The sequence below is a fragment of the Amborella trichopoda genome, chromosome 3, assembly GCF_054954075.1.
Source record: "Amborella trichopoda isolate Santa Cruz 75 chromosome 3, AtrichopodaSantaCruz75HAP2 v2.0, whole genome shotgun sequence".
Taxonomy (NCBI): Eukaryota; Viridiplantae; Streptophyta; class Magnoliopsida; order Amborellales; family Amborellaceae; genus Amborella; species Amborella trichopoda.
The window spans coordinates 47,233,334-47,253,162 of NC_142338.1; the positions used below are offsets into that span (position 1 = coordinate 47,233,334).

Genomic DNA, 19,829 nt, shown 5'->3' on the forward strand with positions numbered 1-19,829 from the left:
TACTTTGACACATGTCGACACTTAGAAACAACATAAGTCCAACATATGGCAGTAAGTAGTCATCATTTTCCAGTACAGTATCGGTACTTCAAATTAAAGTGTCTTGCAACTTTTTATTGCAAAACAATAAAACGGCATACCATACTCATGTTGTGAATGAAAGCCCTTTAACGTATCCAGCAATTTAAATTAGCAATTTAAAAGTATACCATACTTATGTTGTGAATGAAGGCCTTCTCCAACTGTCCACAACGTAATAAGCTACCACATCACCCAGTAGTTGTTGAATGTTAAGAAAGAGACATCTAAATTACATATTTTAATATAATATTTTATGGGATTGTATATAATGAAACCATTTACCTTTGATACAATGTGGTCACAATTACTTACAACTATCCGATGTGAAGTTTGATAGCTTCGATGTGTTACGAAGTTCAAAAAAATTTCTTTTGAAGTTTAAGCTTGGACTTCTCCAACCATTTAATTCACATGCTCACAATAGGACATGTCTAACTGTATTAACCTTTTAGACCAACGTACCAGACACTTAAAACACTTTTAGACACCAAACCCGGTCTTAGTATCCATGTAACACTCTCAAAAGCTCAAAACCTGGAGTCGAACGCGGTCATGGCCAATACCACAGTGGTAACACCTTTTCATTTCTCATATTAAATACAGAAAAGCTAAATATAGAAAATTATGCATAATGAAATAATAGGACACCCCATCCTTTTAGTTACAAAGCTCACCCCAACTATGAGTCAAGTATAATCTGGCAACCTTTTTCCAATTCGAAATGAGTTTTTTTATCCACTGTAAGTGTTTCTATGTCCACACGGTTCTACATTAGTTTTTTATCCACTGGTTTTAAGTCTCTCTCTCTCTCTCTCTCTCTCTCTCTCTCTCTCTCTCTCTCTCACCCCAACTATGAGTCAAGTATAATCTGGCAACCTTTTTCCAATTCTAAATGAGTTTTTTTATCCACTGTAAGATTTTCTATGTCCACACAGTTCTACATTAGTTTTTTATCCACTGGTTTTAAGTCTCTCTCTCTCTCTCTGGGACAGCTGAGATTCTAAAGGGAAATTTAAAAAATGGTCAAAAACCAAATCAAATGGAACAAATGTTGCCAGAGAACTGAACTTACCAGATAATCCTGTATCTCATGGGATGTGCAAAAGTCCCCACATCTAATCATATATTCTGACCATCGCCTAATTTATTCATAAGGGCAGAGAAGATTGAACCAATATACTTTACAAAAGAAAATAACTGTTCTCCTCAATATAAATAATTGGATATTTGGATACAATGACCACATAATATATCACATGTTGTATTTACATTAACACCTGACCTGCTATTAAAGTCAAGCTGCGCCTCACAACTGGAACAGAACAGAGCAAAGAACCGAATATACCATTTAAGGCATAGGCAATGGCACAGAATGGAAGGGCCTCGGGCTCCTTTGCCGACAAAGCTGCTGTTCCCAATCCATGAGCACTAGAACCACAATCAAGAACGACCCCAGTAAGTAAACAAAATCATAAGGGGATGTATACCATTAAAGTTTGTTCTATGGTTCTACTAACAGCAACCACCATACATTCTTGTTGATGGACAGTGGAGATTAAACATAGTGGCCCCCCTCAAGAAGTAACCCATGTACAATTAATCTTCACAGTTTGTCTAATGGAGATGGGTACCAACTAAAAGTAAATTCGCTTGTGCTTCAGAGGGGTTCAGCTCTGATGAGCTGATTGTTTTTTGCCAAAAGTTATTTTTCAAAATTATGTATTAAGGCAGACATTTTTCTTGAAAGAGACATTTTCCACGATGTCGACTAAATGCACTATCTATTCCCACATATCGTCTCTTAATTCCACGTTAACAATTTTATATGTCCATTCTAAACAACATCTGCCAAAACTTAACCAATGAATATAATGTGAGATATATTTCAGCATTTTCTTATATAAAGATTGATGTGCATACCTAGAGGCTGTTGCTATTCCTCGAGCAATAGGATCATTCAAGCGGAGTTTATCAAGCAAAGCTTGCACAAAATTTGCACCTATCAGCCCAGTTAACACAACTGCAGCAGCTGTGAGGGATGAATTGGCACCTGAAACAACAAAACTACTATCAATTGGTCTTCCCTATAATGATAAAAGACAGACACATTGATATGGTCCATTCTTTTCTTGACAGTAACAGCTATCAAACTATTCATTGGTTTTTACGCTTTACTCAGTTCCAAAGTTGAAATAATTTACTTTTGGGGATTCCAAAATTGAAACAAATATTTCTAGCTTCATTTTCTTCGAACTATAGACAACTGAAATACAAGTACACACGCACACATACTACACTGTTCACAAATCCCCTTGAAGGAAAAAGAAGTACTTGATAATTCTTTCAGAATGTTTTTTACAAGGAGGCAAGAAGCATAAGAGCAGAAGAGTTGGAAGGCAGGTCAAAATTCAAGTTGAAGGAAAGAGTTTGAAATAAATCTCCGCCATCGCTTATTGTAGGTAAACGTGACCTAGAAGAAAACCACAACAGAACTTTCAATAGTTCAGCAAGTTAAAAAGTAATTTGAATTAATTTGACCTTATGACATGGTTTCTTGTACAAGCACCAAACGGGGTGTCTCCACCTTATAAATCAACAAGCTAATGACATGTGCATCACAAGATGCTCCAGTTGAAAGATGGAAATAAATATTTAAATATGTATTTAAAAATTAAGAGTTTATTTTCTTTCATTTTTAATTTCTTTAGTAATTTTTTATCGATTTTTAATTTTTCTATTTAACCTTTTCTAAGTTTTTTCTCGAGTTTTCATGTATACGATAAGCTAAACATTTTATTAGTCTTATTTTTAGTAATCATAAGTACCTTATAAAAGCCATTTCTCAATTTTTATTTTGTTCTTTTCGTTTGCTCCTCTATTTTCTCTCCAATAGAAATTTTTAAATTAAGATTTGGATAAGACAAAAATGTCTTTTTTGAAAGAGAGATGATACCTCTCTTTTTTGCAACTTTACCATTAGATTTCTACAACAAATCAAATAGAATTTTAAGCAAAGAAATTTTACATGTGAGAGATTAGAGATAGAAAATGAGAGAGACAACTCAGGATACTTGGAGGGGAAATAAGAGATGTAACAAATTTATAAGTTAGACTCCTATTTAATCTCCTTTATATGTGTGTGTGTGTTTGTGTGTCGTGCGTGAGTGCATGTGTGTGTGCATAAGTGCATGCGTGTACATGTGCGTGTGCGTGTGCGTGTGCGTGTGCGTGTGCGTGTGCGTGTGCGTGTGCGTGTGCGTGTGCGTGTGTGGGAATCCCTCTTGTATACCCCCTCATGTACATGAGGGAGATTTTATGCGCACGTGATTGTCTGTAGGAAAAGTATACAAAAAGACCATTCAGTCAACCTCAAATAGTTGGGAAAATGCTTTGATGATGATGCTGCAAAGAGACCATTTACTTTTAATAGAAGGATATCAAAATCACTCTTGTCTATCAAATTTCAAATCGAATAGTTGTGAGTGTGTCATTGACAAGACTCAAAGTTCAAAAAAAAATTCTCGAACTTTGTGACACATCCTATGCCATCCAATTTGACATGCAAGGTCTAGTAGCAATTGTGACCTCCTTCTAACAAAGATAAATGGTCCTATAGTATACAATCCTATATATATCTATTAGGTTTTGAAAAAGATATACAATCCCATATCTATCTATTAGATTTTAAAAAAGATATTTCTCGTGCATGCATGAATGCTTGTTATATATGTGCATGCAAGTGCCCATGCATGAGTGCCACCAAGGCAAGGGGGCACCATGCACCAATTTGGCAATAATTGCTCAAAACGATAGTCCACAATCAGTAGATGCAATGTATTAATGCGGTCATTTTTTAAAGACATGTCAAGAAGAGTTAATCTTAGAGCGGGAAGAAAAGAGTTACCTTCAAAAAGTGAGACAATACTGAGTGCTAAAGCAACTGTAATACACCTTGGTAAAATGGATACAGTTAAAGCAGGCTCTAATCCCACAATTCGCCCAACAAAAGCAGTCGAGTACAAAGAGAATATACAGGAAAGTATCACTGAAGTGAATATCTCTGCAGCATGTCTCTTGACAAGCTATAAAAGAATGCACAAGAAAAATCAGGCGGTCACTAGAATTGGTTACTTCTTACTATAATTTATAGATACTATGAAATTTCTAGTACAACTATAAAGTTGGCTTCGGATATGAGAAAAATTAATAAAATCTCAAAGACAGAAACCAGAGACTTACCCTTTTCTGCTTGAACATTGAAAAGGCGAATGAAATGATAACAGATCCTAAAAAGCCCATCAGAATATCACCAGCTCCAGGATTTGATGGTACTTTGGTGAGATAGTCTCCTGCACGGACAATAATCATCTCAGAATTGATGTTCATAGCTTGTCCGGTCAACAATCCAAGTTAAATTTATGTGAGCAACTTTCTTTCCAACTATTATTAATCAAGAGTTTCTTTTTCTTTGAGAATGTTTACTGATAATGATATAGACATGTTTTCATTTTCTCTAACTAACCATCTTACAATCTCAGTGGTATTTTCTTTGCATTAAAATTAGATTTTGGAGAGAATTTGAAGAATAAAGAACAGAAAAACACTAAAAAGACAAAGGTCATTAACCTAAAACAGCATCCAGTCCAATGCGCGAGACATATCCAAACGCCATTGCTGCCAAGTCTGCAGATAATGCACAACATACAATCGGATGTAGAAGACTCTTGACACTGGATGGCAACCTGCATCTCAAATTGCATAGAGGTTAAAAATAATATAATAAACATAAAGTTACACAGTTGCATTCAAAACATAATGAAAATAATTACACCAATACAAAACATTGCAAGTAAAGGAGAGGGTTTGAACCACTAGCTTTATCGAAAGGTGCTTATTCTTGCAACCTTTGAGATCGTAGATTCAAACCCGACACAATATACGACCTTAAGGCTTTCAGAAACTAATGAGGTTTCTAAAAGAGCATTATTTCATCAGGGAAATTTACCTGCTTTTTCTTTTTTGGGGTACTTCAGTGGTAGGAATCAAACTTGAGATTTAGCATTGCTAATCATCAGTTGCTAACCACTCAAGCCCAAGCTTGATTCTCATAAGGGAAAATTACTTCATAAAACACATTTATAATTTATTATACTTATCAAAAAGCACTCTCATTATAAAACATTTAGCTTTGGGGAAGTACAGCATGCAACACTGATGCACGTTATATGGTACATACAAAGTTATCCACTATGTATTACTGATGATAGATGTTGGAAATTAAACATACCCAGATGAATTTCATAATCAAGAATTATAATTGATTTCCACTGATCATCATCAGGACAAGCACTCAATGCCTTTATGCTGTATGATATATCATACACTATAGGTGTATGGCATACTTGCCCTTTCGCATTAAGATGGAAGGTAAACAAGGTCTGTGCATTACCTGGAACCAATCATATACCCCAAGACCGTAGCTGCAAGTAAAAATGGGAGGCTTGTCCTTGCAGTTGTTCCAAGAGCAATTGGGAAGAAATACGCAATTATAAAGAATACGAGGAAAATCACAGACCAAGATGCAATCTCAAAGGTCGAAAATGGAGGAGGTTTTTCCATTGGCTCAGCAGGTATCATCTCCGTCTTTACAATATTTCTCACAGTAAGGGCTGTGTACCCTGCTACACAACACGAGGCGAGCCAACCGCCAACTGCCAACAAAAAGGAGTTTGTGTGAAGAAATACAACATCACTGAAAATAATTTGGACCAGGATGAACAAGAACTCTCTCTCTCTCTCTCTCTCTCTCTCTGCATGTCGTATGCGTGTGTGTATCTTAAGTTCTAACCTCTGACACTCAACAAGCTATAGTTGTTTGCTGGTATAACAAATCTTGCCAAAATGCTTGTGAGAAAAAGAGGGATTGGACACAAGATGTAGAAAATGATGTTCACTCAAAGCTTGTTTAACATTGTTTTTATTGGCCATTGTTTGATACATCTGAATCTTGGGCTTACCATGAAACAAGAAAATAAAAACTAAATCCTGGGGAATTTTTCTGGATAGTAACAGGAAACAAAAATTATTGACATGGACACCCATAAAGCCAATAGATTCGATATATATATCATTGTATTTGCATACCAATAATGAACACGATCTTGGCCCCCGAAGCTGCAGGAATATCCTTAACTGCCAACGGTAAGACCACCATTGCAGGAACATAGAATAGAGGAAGCCACCTCTGTATAAACATGGTGGCTGGCTCAAAGAAGGCCATGGCTTTGATGGCCATTGGTGGGGCAAAGCAATCCAATATCAATAGAACAGAGAATATACAAAACATCCCAAATAAAGCACTTGGGAACTTGATAGCAGCAGCTACAAAGGCCCTCTTCAAAAAGTAATCCATTGATAGTATGACCCCCAGAGAGACAAGCAAGTGACATACTCCAACCACCTGGTAATCAATCATCCATCGTAAATGTCTAGCTCTACTAAACTGCGAGAAATATTAGACGCCCCATATATAAACAGATATGCATACATCTAAAAACATACTTCAAATCATACATACACAAATATATGCATACCTGCATGCATTGTGTGTGGGATGTATGTATGTTACCACATGTTATCCTACACAGCTAGAAGTGACTATTCCAATGAAGATCCTGAGTTTATGGTAGTCAAGTAAATCAATCAACGCTTATAATTCTAATAAGAAGTGAAAATATTTTGGATTCTTGGGAAGCAATGGATTCACACAATTACGCATTCTTTTGCGTTGAACTTCAGAACCCAAGTTTAAATTACAGTTAAGCAAGGAGAAACAAAAGAGACTTGTTTTCTTGGTAAGAAACCCTACAATTATGTCATTGTCATTAAAGAAAAACTGCATTTCCATTAAAAATCCAAACACCCAACTTCTAAATACACAGATGTAATCAAGGACTAAGACACAGGCTAAATGGGAACTCGAAAAAGCACATCACTTGAAGCAATCTGAAATCATACGAATACCATCAAAAGTTATACCATCAATGATATCATACAGCGTTTTTGGACTCGCCCGAGTCCACTTAGACTCCGGCGAGTAAGTCAGTCTCACGCTATTGGGGAGGGGAGTTGGGTGCCTAACTCGCCCTGCCCTAAAAACCTGAAAAACATATATACCAAAAAATCAAAATTTCAAAAAAAGTAGAAAACATCAATATGTTAGTTATTAATATGTTTTTAGATGATTTTGATAGTTTTAAGATAATTGGGAACTTTTATGTTTTTTCCCTTTTTTAAACTTTTCTGAAATATTCAGGGTATAAATCAAGCTTTTCAATCCTCTATCTTTTATAGATTTTGTCATCTTCTTTAGTATTCTAATGCACTCTATTACTTCTTTTATCTGTTTTTTGTTTTTAAATATTTTTTAGAATTCTTTTAGTTTTTTTTACTTTATTACAACTTTTTTGGGAGTGCACCACCGTGTACCTTGGCCTGAGGCAATTTCCTAAACATTGATATTAAGAATAGGAAAAGTAGGAGGAGAAGGATGAGGATGAGCAGGAGGAGGAAGAGGAGGTGGTTGCAGCGAAGGAGGAGGAGATCACTCTCCATGCCTAAAAGAACTCTTCACTTGCAGCTAAGAAACCATCTTACTTCTAATGAGAACCCCAAATGCAGATAGTTAAATCAATCTAATTTAATCGTAACTTACAAAATGAAGGATGCTTCAATCTAATTTTATTACATTTACAAAATACAAGATACTTCCACACATTCTATAGATACATTTCCAAATTGCAGACCAACACATAGAAGCTATTCTTCTCATTAAACTCAAAAGTAAGAACTCAGAGAAGAGAAAAAGTGAAAAACAAAACCATCGTTAAAAGACAACTCAACGCACCATATTGATTGCACGAACTACCGGAAGGAGAAGGAGGAGACGGAGGTAATTTACAAAATGAAAGATGCTTCAATCTAATTTTATCATATTTACAAAGTGCAAGATGCTTCCACACATTCCAGAGACACAAGCCCAGATTGCAGACCAACACAAGAAGCTATTCTTCTCATTAAACTTAAAAGGAAGACTAGAGATAAGAGAAAAGTGAAAAACAAAACCAACATTAAAAGACAACTCAAACCACCACATTCTTGAGATTGCACGAACAAAGAGAAGTAGAAAACACTTTCCTACTACCCAACAATTCTAAGTCGCTTATTGACCTACCGAAAAATAAATACTACCAATTGTTTCAGTGAGAGAAACCCAAATTTGTTCCTAATTATTCAAACTCATCATCCACTGATTTTTCCAGTCAATCTCAAAGAAGAAAGAGAGAATCAAAAGCCAGAGTGCCCCTCAAAACCCAGGACTTCTCAGCTCTAAATTCACAGACAAACCATTCAATTCTACAGATAGAAACCCAAATCAAAATTTACCTTTTGGAACCGATCAGAAGCACCGGCACTGTTCGTCGCATTCGCCTCAACAAGAACCTCTCTCAAAGCTTCATTTTTATTGAAATCCATGTTCAAAAACACTGGTTTTTTACCAATTAAACTTATGGGAACATTTCTTCTAAATCCGGGGTTCTTGGACAAAGCCCAAAGTCCATTAACCAAAGTGGGTTTTTTTTTAGGAGCTCCTCTCCACAGTTCTCTTGTTATAGGGGCGTGAATTGGAGCGTAGCATGAAGTTGCAGAGGCCAGCGCCATGAAAAAACAGAGTACAATCCATGAAAAACCGCATCGATATTTAAATTCGATGGACAGGAATAATACAAATGGTCACATTAATAATTAAAAGATGAAAACCGTCCTTTGTCAATAAAGATCCCATTTTCATCGAAATATTTTTATTGCCATTGGTTCCTTGCGTCGTAACTTTTCGTATGGGTGACATGGAATTATGGCCCTTAGAGAGATAATGACCATTGTGCCCTTTCTATATCAGGAAAAAATTGGGCATGTTTCTCTCTCTAGCGGGGAAGGCAAAGAGTTTGTTAACATGTTTTTGTCCCCGTTCTCTATTTTCAGTTCACGCCCGCCCCCGCTAAGTTTTTTCAGTTCACGCCGGCCCCCACGTTCTATTTTCGGTTCACTCCGGCCCCCACCCCCTTCCTCTAGCGGGGGAGTGACCATCTTAATTCTTATCCCGCTTGTTTCTCTCTCTCTCTTCATTCGCGGTCCATTTTTTTTTTTTTTTCTTTTTCTTTTTTTTTTTAACGTAGGGATCGGATTTAAGGTTTGTTATAACGGAATGGACCAAAATTTGGCCCGGTGTCCCCTCCTCACCGGCCTTAAAAATTCAGGGCTTGGTGACAAAATGTAAAACGGGGGTCGGGTTAAGGTTGGGCTATTATAGTATGAGGGCTAAGTCAGATCAGGCCTGGGCCTAACTAGAGCTTGGGTCAGGTCAAATCGTTTCAGCTTCTTTCTTTTCCTTTTCTTTCTTTATTTTATTGGCCCAGCCCGGCCCTACCTTGATTGGGCCAGGGTCTCCTTGGCACAGGTGCGACCCGACCTGTTGCCGGTTCTTGTTTCTGTCTAATGATTACATTATTATTCCCCCTTTTTTTTTCTGGAGCATATATAGTATGCTCCCTCAGGAGCATAGTTTACTTCTACTCCATCATATAACCTATTTGGGAGATTTTTTTTGTTTTATCAATTTGAAATTGTGGGAATCACCTAAGATTGACTAGCTGATCATTCTCAAAAATAAAAAATTAAAATTTTTGAATTTTTTAACACTTAGATGTCACCTTCTAAAAATTGGACAGTTTCAATTCAATCCTTTATATATTATTTTTTTCATATTCTTAAAATATGCATTAAGGAAAGTTTTTTATGGAGTTTAATTTATGTTAAAAAGATTATATCCCCAGAATTTAGGATCTTAAAAGTAATCCTAAATAAGATTTTACCGGTAAATAGATAGTATACTTCCAATAAAGTAAAATATAATTTAGTTTCTTTTTCTCTCTCATTTTCATTAATAAGTGTCTTGACCACTCAACCTTTTTTTCTTTAATTCCGTCTCTCTGTCCACGTGTGACCTAGGTTTTCGGGGGTCCCCATTGTCGAGTTTTTTGAGTGGCATTGTTCAACTTTGTAAAGTAATGGAACTATTGAAGAAATTAGTAGTAGGAATCAAACTTGAAATAGTGTTGCTAAGGTTAATCACAACCCACTTAAGCCCAAGCTTGATTTTTAAGTGAGTTTTGATTCACATTAGTAATTTTTTAATATAAAAAATTAGGATTTAAGTGACCAAGTTCAGGTCAAAGGCTTTGCCTCTGAACTAGGACCTTGGAGTTGGCTTGGTAAGTTTTGAAGTACTATATAGAGGACCACTTTGTTAAGAAGAATCCTTAGTTTCTCAAAGTTTTCGAATTGTCTTTGCACAATAAATATGAATACATCTGGATACCTCCAATAGACGATAGGATGGGAAAAAGTAGACTTATGTAGTTTAGCCATGTGCAGCGTTAATCTAGAATAACACTCGTTATGATGGACAATTTGGTTCAAGTGAAAAGCTCTATAAGGGGAAGGAGTATGACCAAAATGATATGAATAAAAGTGGTGAGAAGAGTTATGGTGACTTATGATTTTACTGAAGGTATGGCTCTTGATAGAACAGGATGATAGAATATGATTCGTATAGCCGACCTTAAATAATTGTAATAAGACTCAAATGATGATGATGACTATCTCTGCACAATAAACAAGGAAAAGAAAACAAAGGCCCTAAGCTCTTAAAACCCTAAACCCAAGGATCATCATCCATCCAACAAGGGTGATAAATGGGTCGGGTCAACTTAATCGGGTATGAGCTTAGACCCAAATAATGGACCTAACAGGTCGGATCCGGGTCCAAATTTAAACACAACCCAGTATATATAATATAAAATCATCATCATCATCAAAACTTTTTTTCAACTATTTAGAGTCTGCTATTACATGAAAAATTGTGGCAAAGTTTTATGTTGACTGCCTACGTAACACAACTCACCACCTTAACCCAAGCTTCAAGCTGATTAAGTGAAAGTTTAAAGCCTTCGCCCTTCTTAGACTAATTTGTAGGGAGATATTAAGCTATTAAAAAAAATTGCTTGCGACTCATTTGTTTTAATGAAGGTTTTTATTAATTGGGGGAATCCCCCTCAAAGTGGGCTCTTCTTGCCTTTTCTTCCCTTATTTTTTTTGTTTTTGTACAAAAGCTCTAGGACCCTATCATTCTGATAGCCTCAACTGAAGCAATCTAATTGTATCGTAATTCACAAAATGAAAGATGCTTCAGTATAATTTTATCATATTACAAAATCCAAGATGCTTCCACACATTCAAAGATAAGAGAAAAACAAAATCAACATTCAAACACAACTCAAATCATCCCATTCTTGATATTGCACGAACAAAAAGGAAAGCTTTCTATGTTCCCCTACAACATAGAAATTCTATCCTCCTCCTACCCTTCAACCGTCCATTTTTTTATCAAAAGAGTCATTCACCGTTTGATCTTAGATCCGACGTCTCAAAATATTTTATTTTTATTAATACAATTTTTCTGAATATGAAATGTGGTACTTGCTATCTTCTCATTGGAACACACCTATAAAAAATATTAACGATAATTTTTTGATAAAAAATAATGACCAAAATACTTTTTGAATCTTTTTGGGATATTTTGATCATTTTATTTTATTGAAAATATTTTTTTAATATTTTTTGTTAGTGCGAATTTAATAGAGGAATGGACATTCAAACTTTGGCGTCAAAACGGTTTATAAAAAAAAAATTTAAAAAAAAAATAATGTAGAGACATGACATTATGATTGGAACAATTTTAACCCTCCATTGAAAAATTGACGGTTAGATAAAGGGGATGATAGAACTCTTATATTGTAGGGAGAACATAGAAAGCTATCTTTCCCCGAACAAAAAGGGGTAAAAAGCACTTTCCTAATACCCAACAATTCTAAGTTCCTTTTTTACTCTACCCAAGAATAAATAATACCAATTGTTTTAATAAGAGAAACACGAATTTGAATTTGGCCATATGGAATTGGCCAAGTTACTCGGCATCGGCCTTTATTCACTATTCTTATAAAGGATAGATATTAATTGGTCAAATTTAAGTCTAAAAAATATCTAAATGGCATTTTGCCTAGAGTGCATGTTGCGGTCATTTTCTTGACCTAAGATTTCCTTTTGACAGAGAGTTAAAAGAAAGAATTTCCCATTACTCGAGAAAAGAGCTCAAAATTAATAATACCAATTGTTTTAGTGAGATAAAAGCAAATTTGTTCCTAATTATTCAAACCATCCCTAAAATCAAACTCGAGACCTCTTGTAAAAAGATATTTTAAAACCAGGCAATCTAACCAACATGTTATTTAATATTTGATTAAAAAAGTTAAATGTTATATTAAAAACATTTTATCTTAATTTTTTTAAAAAAATTGAGTTGGTGTTGAGTGAGTTACTCGATTCATCCGAGTAAACAAGTCGGTTTTTTGAAAGCTGATTCAAACTCAGTGTAAACAAATTTTGCTAGGCCATCCCAAAGAACACGAGAGAGTCAAAAGTTACATGCCTCTCAAAACCCATGACTTCTCAAGTCTAATTCACAAACAAACCACTGAATTCGAGAGATAGAAACCCAAATCAAAACTGTACCTTTTGGAACCAATGAGAAGCACCACCACTGTTCGTCGCAGATGCCTCAACAAGAACCTCTCTCAAAGCTTCCTTTTTATTGAAATCCATGCTCAAAGTCACTGGTTTTTTACCAATTAAACTTATGGGCACTTTGCTTCTTCTTAATCCGTGGTTCTTGGACAAAGCCCAAAAGCCATTAACCAAAATGGGTTTTTTCCTATGAGCTCTTGTCCTCAGCTCTCTTGTTATAGGGCCTTGAAGTGGAGGATAGAATGAAGTTGCAGAAGCCAGCGCCATGAAAACAGAGGAGTATGATCCTTGAAAACTCACATCTCATATTTAAATCCAATGGACAGGAATAATTCAATGGTCATAAACTCATAATATAATGCAAAGATGAGAATTGTCTCAATGAAGACGCCATTTTCATGGAGCTTCTCGAATCTATGCAGAGGGGACATGGAAATATGGCGCTTAGAGAGAGAAGGACCATTATGCCATTTCTAAGGTAAACCCATTGTTTAAAAAAACGGACCAGCGAATCGGTCACAGGCCCGTGTTGGATTGGGGAATTGGTGGATCGGATTGGAGAATCGGTCGAATCGATAAATTTTGTTCCAAACAAATTCAAAATATCACTATAAGAATTTTAGAATAGTATTCTTTTAGTTTTTTAAAAAAATTAAAAGTTGTGCATTATGTATTTTTATTATTTTGTAAAAACAAATGAATACTCAGATGTTGATTTTCTGTTTGGATATCTGTATAATTGTTAATTATAATATAGTATTGTAATATTGTATTAAAATAATTTAAAAATATTAAGCAATACTTTTATATTATAAAAATCTCCTATAAAGTGAATTCAATATCACATTTAACATTTATTAATTTATCTTTACTCGTCTAAAATGATCACAACCTAACAACTATAATATTATATATTAAAATTGAAATTATTAATTTTTATTTTATAGTCACTTTACTATGTAAATAAGAATAAATTTAAAATTTGTCTTATAATATTATGTAATTTAAAAAATATTATAATTTACCATTATAACAAAAAATAATATATTATATAATTTGTAATGTAAATATATAATTAATTGTAATATTATAATAAACGTGATTCAAAAAACAAGGCTATGACCCTCACAAATAAATAAATCTAATGTGTAATAAATAGTATGGACAAAATATAAAATATAGAAACATGAATTTATAAGCATATTTTAATAAAATAAAATAAAATAAAAATAAATAAATTTATACTTGCAATGTGGGATAATCGATAAAGTTATTTGAACTAATTCTAAAGTGGTATGAGCTAGCTTTATTTTTTTCTCTTAAAATATCTCATAAACTAGTACTTTTTTAATGGTCAATAAATTAGTGTAAGTATTATTTTTTGTTTTTTAATATCTTATGAGCTAGTAATATTTTTTTCTTTTTAATCCTAATTAGGTAATAGCCTAGTATTAATTATATAATCTCATAAGTTAATAACATAGTATTAATTATAATCTCATAAGCTAATAGCTTCATATTAATAATATTAGCTAAACCATCACCACCATGATGAGGTATGTGTGGAAAGCAGTGCAAACAGTGTTCGCAAATCGAATTGGAATGGTTAACCAGACATGGCCTTGAAAGCGGTTTAACCGGTCTAATCGGTAAACCGACCGATTTAACCGCGCTATCCAGACAAGTCCCGGGCAGTCAAAAAAGTGTTATATATATATATATATATATATATATATATATATATATATATATATATATATATATATATATATATATATATATATATATATATATATATATATATATAAAGAATGATTAAAACAACACATTCAAATGAAGTTGAAAATTAATGGAAAAAATATATTTTAAACCATTTTATATTTTCCAATGGTTATTTTAAAATTTTCTAAAAAAGATGGAAAAATATAAAAGTAAGTATTAATGACCAAAATTTTTTTTATTATTTACCACAATGTAAAGAATATTAAAAATACATTACAAATCAAATTCCTTATTTTTGAGAATTTATATATATATATTTTAAAATTAGTTTTTTAAAGTACCAGTTGATCACCCTAACCGCCCAAAACCGAAACCAGCCACTGGCCGGTTCCGATCTAACCGGGCGATTAGCGGTTAGATCCGGCGATTTTGCGAACAATGAGTGCAAGCTTATGTGCAAGTTGAAGGAAATGACGCAAGAGTTCTGAGGTTTTTGAGGTTGTGGGACGCCAACACGTGATTTTTAATAGAAAGCCTTAAGAAAAAGGTGGAATCAGTCGGGAAGCCTCATCCAGCCATCCAATTTGGACTAAGTGAGTCATTGATCGTCTGATCTAGATTCGACGTCTCATAATATTTTATTTTTAATTACTTTTACAAATTATATGAATATGAAATTTGGTACATGCGGCACCTAAAAAAAATATTTTTGATAAAATACAATAACCAAAATACCCCTAAAACTTTTAAAGGTATTTTGGTTATTTTATTCATTGGGAATATTTGTTTTATATGCTTTACAAATGCAAGTTTAAGAGAGGAGTTGACGCATAAAATTTGGTGTAAAAATAAAACAGTGTAGAGGTATGACATTGTGATTGGATCCATCTCAATTGTTCACTCAAATCTGATGGTTAAATAAAGGGAAGTATATAACAACTACAAATTAAAAAATATATAAAAAGCTTACCCAAAAAAAAAAACACGGATATATAGTGAAGAGAGAAACAAGCAGGCTAAGGTGCTTACTCCCCCACTCTACATTCTAAATAGACCTCACCCATACTCTCTTCCCCTTATAAGTCCCGTTTTTTTTTTGAGGTGCAAACTTTCTATATCTCCCTTAATGTATAATGGTTATATATTTCTCCTTATCTAGCTGTCAGATCTAAATGAATGGTTGGGATGGATCCAATTACAATATCACACCTTTACACTATTTTATTTTTAAGTAAGTTTTTCACAAAATATTTTGTCACCAACTTTTGGGCGTTACTGCTCTCTTAACTCGCACTTGCAAAAAATATAACAATATTCCCAATTAAAATACCCCTAAAACTTTTAGGGGTATTTTAGTTATTTTATTTTATTAAAAATATTGATTTTATATTATTTTTAGGTACACCCCATTAAGGTGATGGAACGTAGCAAATTTCATTGTCATATAATTTGTAAAATAAAAACTAAAAATAATATAATCTGAGGTATCATATATAGATCAAACGGTCAATAGCCTCTTTGATCTAAATTGGACAGCTAGATGGGGAGAAATATAGAACTTTTATAGAAACATCGAGCACCTATATTATGTTCCCTTGGGAGCGTACTTTACTTTTACTTGGTCCAGATAAATAGATTTTTTTAATCTAAAATTTTGGAAATCACTTAAAAATCACTGGATGACTATTTTCCAAAAAAAATAATTAAAATTTAAGTTTTCAAATACTTAGATTTCACATTCTAAAAATTAGACGATTTCAAGTCAATGTTTGATGTTTCTTTTTTTTTTCTCATGTTCTTAGAAGGTCGAATTAGGAGTTTTTTATACAAAGATCAATTTGGATGTTATACGTCGAATATACTATCTTTTAGCTTATTTCTCTCTAATTGGCAATAAGTGTCCTGATCCAGTATCTTTCGTCTTTAATTCCCTCTCTCTCCACGTGTCGGATTTTAAGCCCTCTCTCATCTCTGTCTCCCTCTCTCTCCATGGAAAGGTTTCTATACTTTTCTGGCAGAGAAGATCTATGTTTTTCCTATCGTTCAACCATCCAATTTTGATAAAGTGAGTCATTTATCGTTTAATCTTAGATCTAATACTTTAAAGTATTTTAGTTTTAATTTTTTAATAAAAACTGTATGAATATGATATTTGGTACGTGTCATCTTCTCATTGGGGCGTACCTATAAAAAATATTAAAAATAATTTTTTAATAAAATATAATGGCCAAAATATCCCTTGAATCTTTTTGGGGTATTTTGGTCATTTTTTATTGAGAATTTTTTTTATATATATTTTTTACAAGTGTAAGTTTAAAAGAAAATTGGATGCCCAAAATTTGGTGTCAAAATATTATATATAAAAAAATTTAAAAAAAAAAATGGTGTAGAGACGTCACCGTATGATTGGGGCAATTTTGGCCCTCCATTCAGAATGGACGGTTGGATATGGAGAAGCATATAAGCTAAAAGATAGTATATTCTAGTTTTGGAAGTTTGGCATTATACTTTCTCTCTTCAAGAGCCGATTGTGCAAGTACACAAAGATAACCTTCCAACTCAAGATACTCTCGGTATACAAGGATGAGAATTATCTCACTCTCTCTCTCATCTCTGCACCCTGAAAAAGGCGGAAGATTTTTATTATCAAGTTAACAACAAAAACTAACTGTTACAGCAATACTTCGTACAAACCAGTTTGCTGGAACTAGAAAATAACTAAAATACTCCTAATAAGATGTGAAAATAACTAGATTACCGGTGTGCCTTTTTCCCATACTTGCATACAACTTTCATGCACCTTACTTCCCATGAAAGCAAACTTCTAAGCATTAAAACCACACATTTTGACGTTGGACTCGTGGAAACTTTTACCGAACAAATTATTTGTCTCCACACCAAATTCTCTAGACCTTAATAAATCCCAAAAATAGCTAAACAAACAAAAATAAAATGACAAACATATCTTGGGACCCAAAAAAGGAACTAATGACAAATTCGTCTTAGTGACCAAGATAAATCTTAAAAATGCTGATTACGTCCCGGTGACCAAAACAAATCTCGAAAATGACTCTTGGTGCCTTAAAAATATCAAGTAAGAAGAGTCATAGGGATCTATGGTCTAACTGACTTTATAGCTCATGGTAGAATAGAATCGCATAATAGGATTCATGTAGTCCGCTCTAAATAATTAGGATACGACTCAAATGATGATAACGATGATCTTCATCTAATAAATATGGGAAAAGAAACAAAGGCTTTGAGCTCTTAAAACCCTAACCCTAGGTCTGATCATCCCTGCAACAAGGGTGAGAAGTGGGTCAGGTTAACTTGTGGAGCTGACTTGGTTTGGCTTTGGACCCAACGGATCAAGTCTAGGTCTACTTGACCTTGACCCAACACATGTTGGATCTAGGTTTAGATCCGGCTTGGGTTCTATTGGGTCGGGTCCAAGACATGACCTAAAATATATATTATAAAATACACATAAACAATATTAATGTTTAAAAAACTGGTGATCCAGATCAAAATTGCCCGATCTGATTCCTGCAAAATATCGAGAACTGGCAGATTCTCTGATTGAACGAATCCCACCTTTTTTTTTCAATTTTTTTTTTATTGGCTGGTTCTCTCAACTAAATGCCGATCTAGACCGCCGATATGCCGATTTGGACCGATTTTTAAGATGGACAATCTGGGTCACCTATATGTTTTTTTAAACATTAAATAATATTAAATATATACTATAAAATATTTTTTTTTATTTTTTTAGCTATAGACTTGGACCTGACCGGATATAACTTACCCGCTTACAGCCCTACCTCTAATGGCCGGTCTAGTTTCAAAATGTGAGGGGAGTAAGTCTTGGAGCATTTTTTGAGCTCCAAAACCAGAAACCTTTTCTCATTTTTCTTAAGAGACGAACGAAGTGGGAAATGAGTGAAGACTATTTGAATTTATTTGAAATAAACAAGACTCCTCATGCGTACTAAGCAGGAAATATGTGTTCACGTGGTGCGCTTGTAGGACCACCAAAAAATCTTTTCCCAATCGTGAGGAACCCAATTAATGTAGAACAAGTCCAGGACACGTTTCTACGCGGCAAGCCTGCATAATGTAGAAATGCGGGCTTGACAATAAATATAATTTTACAAAATAATTTGATTTTAATTTTTCAAAAATATATAATCTTTAATATAGAGATTATGAATATGAAAAATTAAATTAAATTAAAATTAATAATTAATAATTATATTAAAAAAAATGTTTCGTGAATCTAGAGATGTTTAATATGAATCTCTACCATGAAAATTTCGATTGGAAAAATATTTTATTGTATTTTATTTTTTATATTCATGATTAATGCGGAGAGAATAAACGTTTACAATGGTAAGACTACTCACTTAAAAAAAAAAAAAAAGGATTAACGATACAAGTGTAAGACATCTCTTCCAAAAACTGACTCACCACCAACTTGCTATTGTTAGGCCTCTCTGTCTGTTTAAAGAAAGGACTCGCCACCAAGTTATTATTGTTATGTCCCTCTCTCTCTTACCTTCCTGAAGTTTGTTAAAATCTTGCAATCCATTAGAAGTAAATTGTGTTCATCATACCTTCATAAAGACATATGGAGAGCTAGTTTATTCTTGTGGGGCATTCATAGTTCTTCTGGCTAGTTTTACAGCTGAGAAGACTCACAGTACAACCATGCAAAGAAATCCCATGAAGAGCAACCCCGCTGAAATTTTCATAACAAGGAAAAAAATGGAAAATTTTGGCGATACGTCCCATGTTTTCCGATGCTCTGCAGAAACCGCCATGTTCACAAAATCCGATTGATAACATAAGGCATGCCACCTGAAAAGTGTATTTATGTCATTACAGGGGAAAAAACTTATATAAGGTGTCAACCTTATAGTGTAGAAGCAAGATGCACCTAAAAAAATATGTCAGAAATGGTTACTATAACGTCAAGATCATTTCGATTTTAAGCCCTAAATATAATGCATCTTGTAACATATTATCTAGATCATCTATTTTCAAATTTTTTAAGAGATTCTGAATCTGCTTAATTTATATTATTTTTTAAGCTTTAAATTTCATAAAGGTGAAAATAGATTTTTTAAGTTATCGCAAGGGTTTCTAGCACCAAAACTAACTTTTAGTAAGATTTAGAGGTGCGGACTTACGTTGATTGTTAAGGATCACACCTTGTACAAACCACACACTTCATGCAAGTCATTTATTTTGAGGAAAATTATCATACTGAAACCCCTAAAAATTGTAGTTCTACTAGATCATTACAAACATATTAAAAGAAGAAA

The 19,829-nt window shown here is 33.8% G+C and overlaps 1 protein-coding gene across 1 annotated transcript; it reads right to left on the minus strand.

Annotated features, from left to right (window-relative positions):
• Positions 1 to 1,261: 1,261 nt before the first annotated feature.
• On the minus strand, positions 1,262 to 8,809 carry LOC18443857 (plastidal glycolate/glycerate translocator 1, chloroplastic). Its single transcript, XM_006854038.4, has 8 exons — positions 8,527 to 8,809; positions 6,226 to 6,541; positions 5,531 to 5,792; positions 4,708 to 4,823; positions 4,321 to 4,430; positions 3,986 to 4,163; positions 2,002 to 2,131; positions 1,262 to 1,509 (listed from the first exon to the last, which is right to left on the minus strand). Exons 1-8 carry the CDS (start codon positions 8,800 to 8,802, stop codon positions 1,347 to 1,349), a joined length of 1,551 nt encoding a protein of 516 aa, XP_006854100.2. The 5' UTR covers positions 8,803 to 8,809; the 3' UTR covers positions 1,262 to 1,346.
• Between the last annotated feature and the right edge of the window lie 11,020 nt (positions 8,810 to 19,829).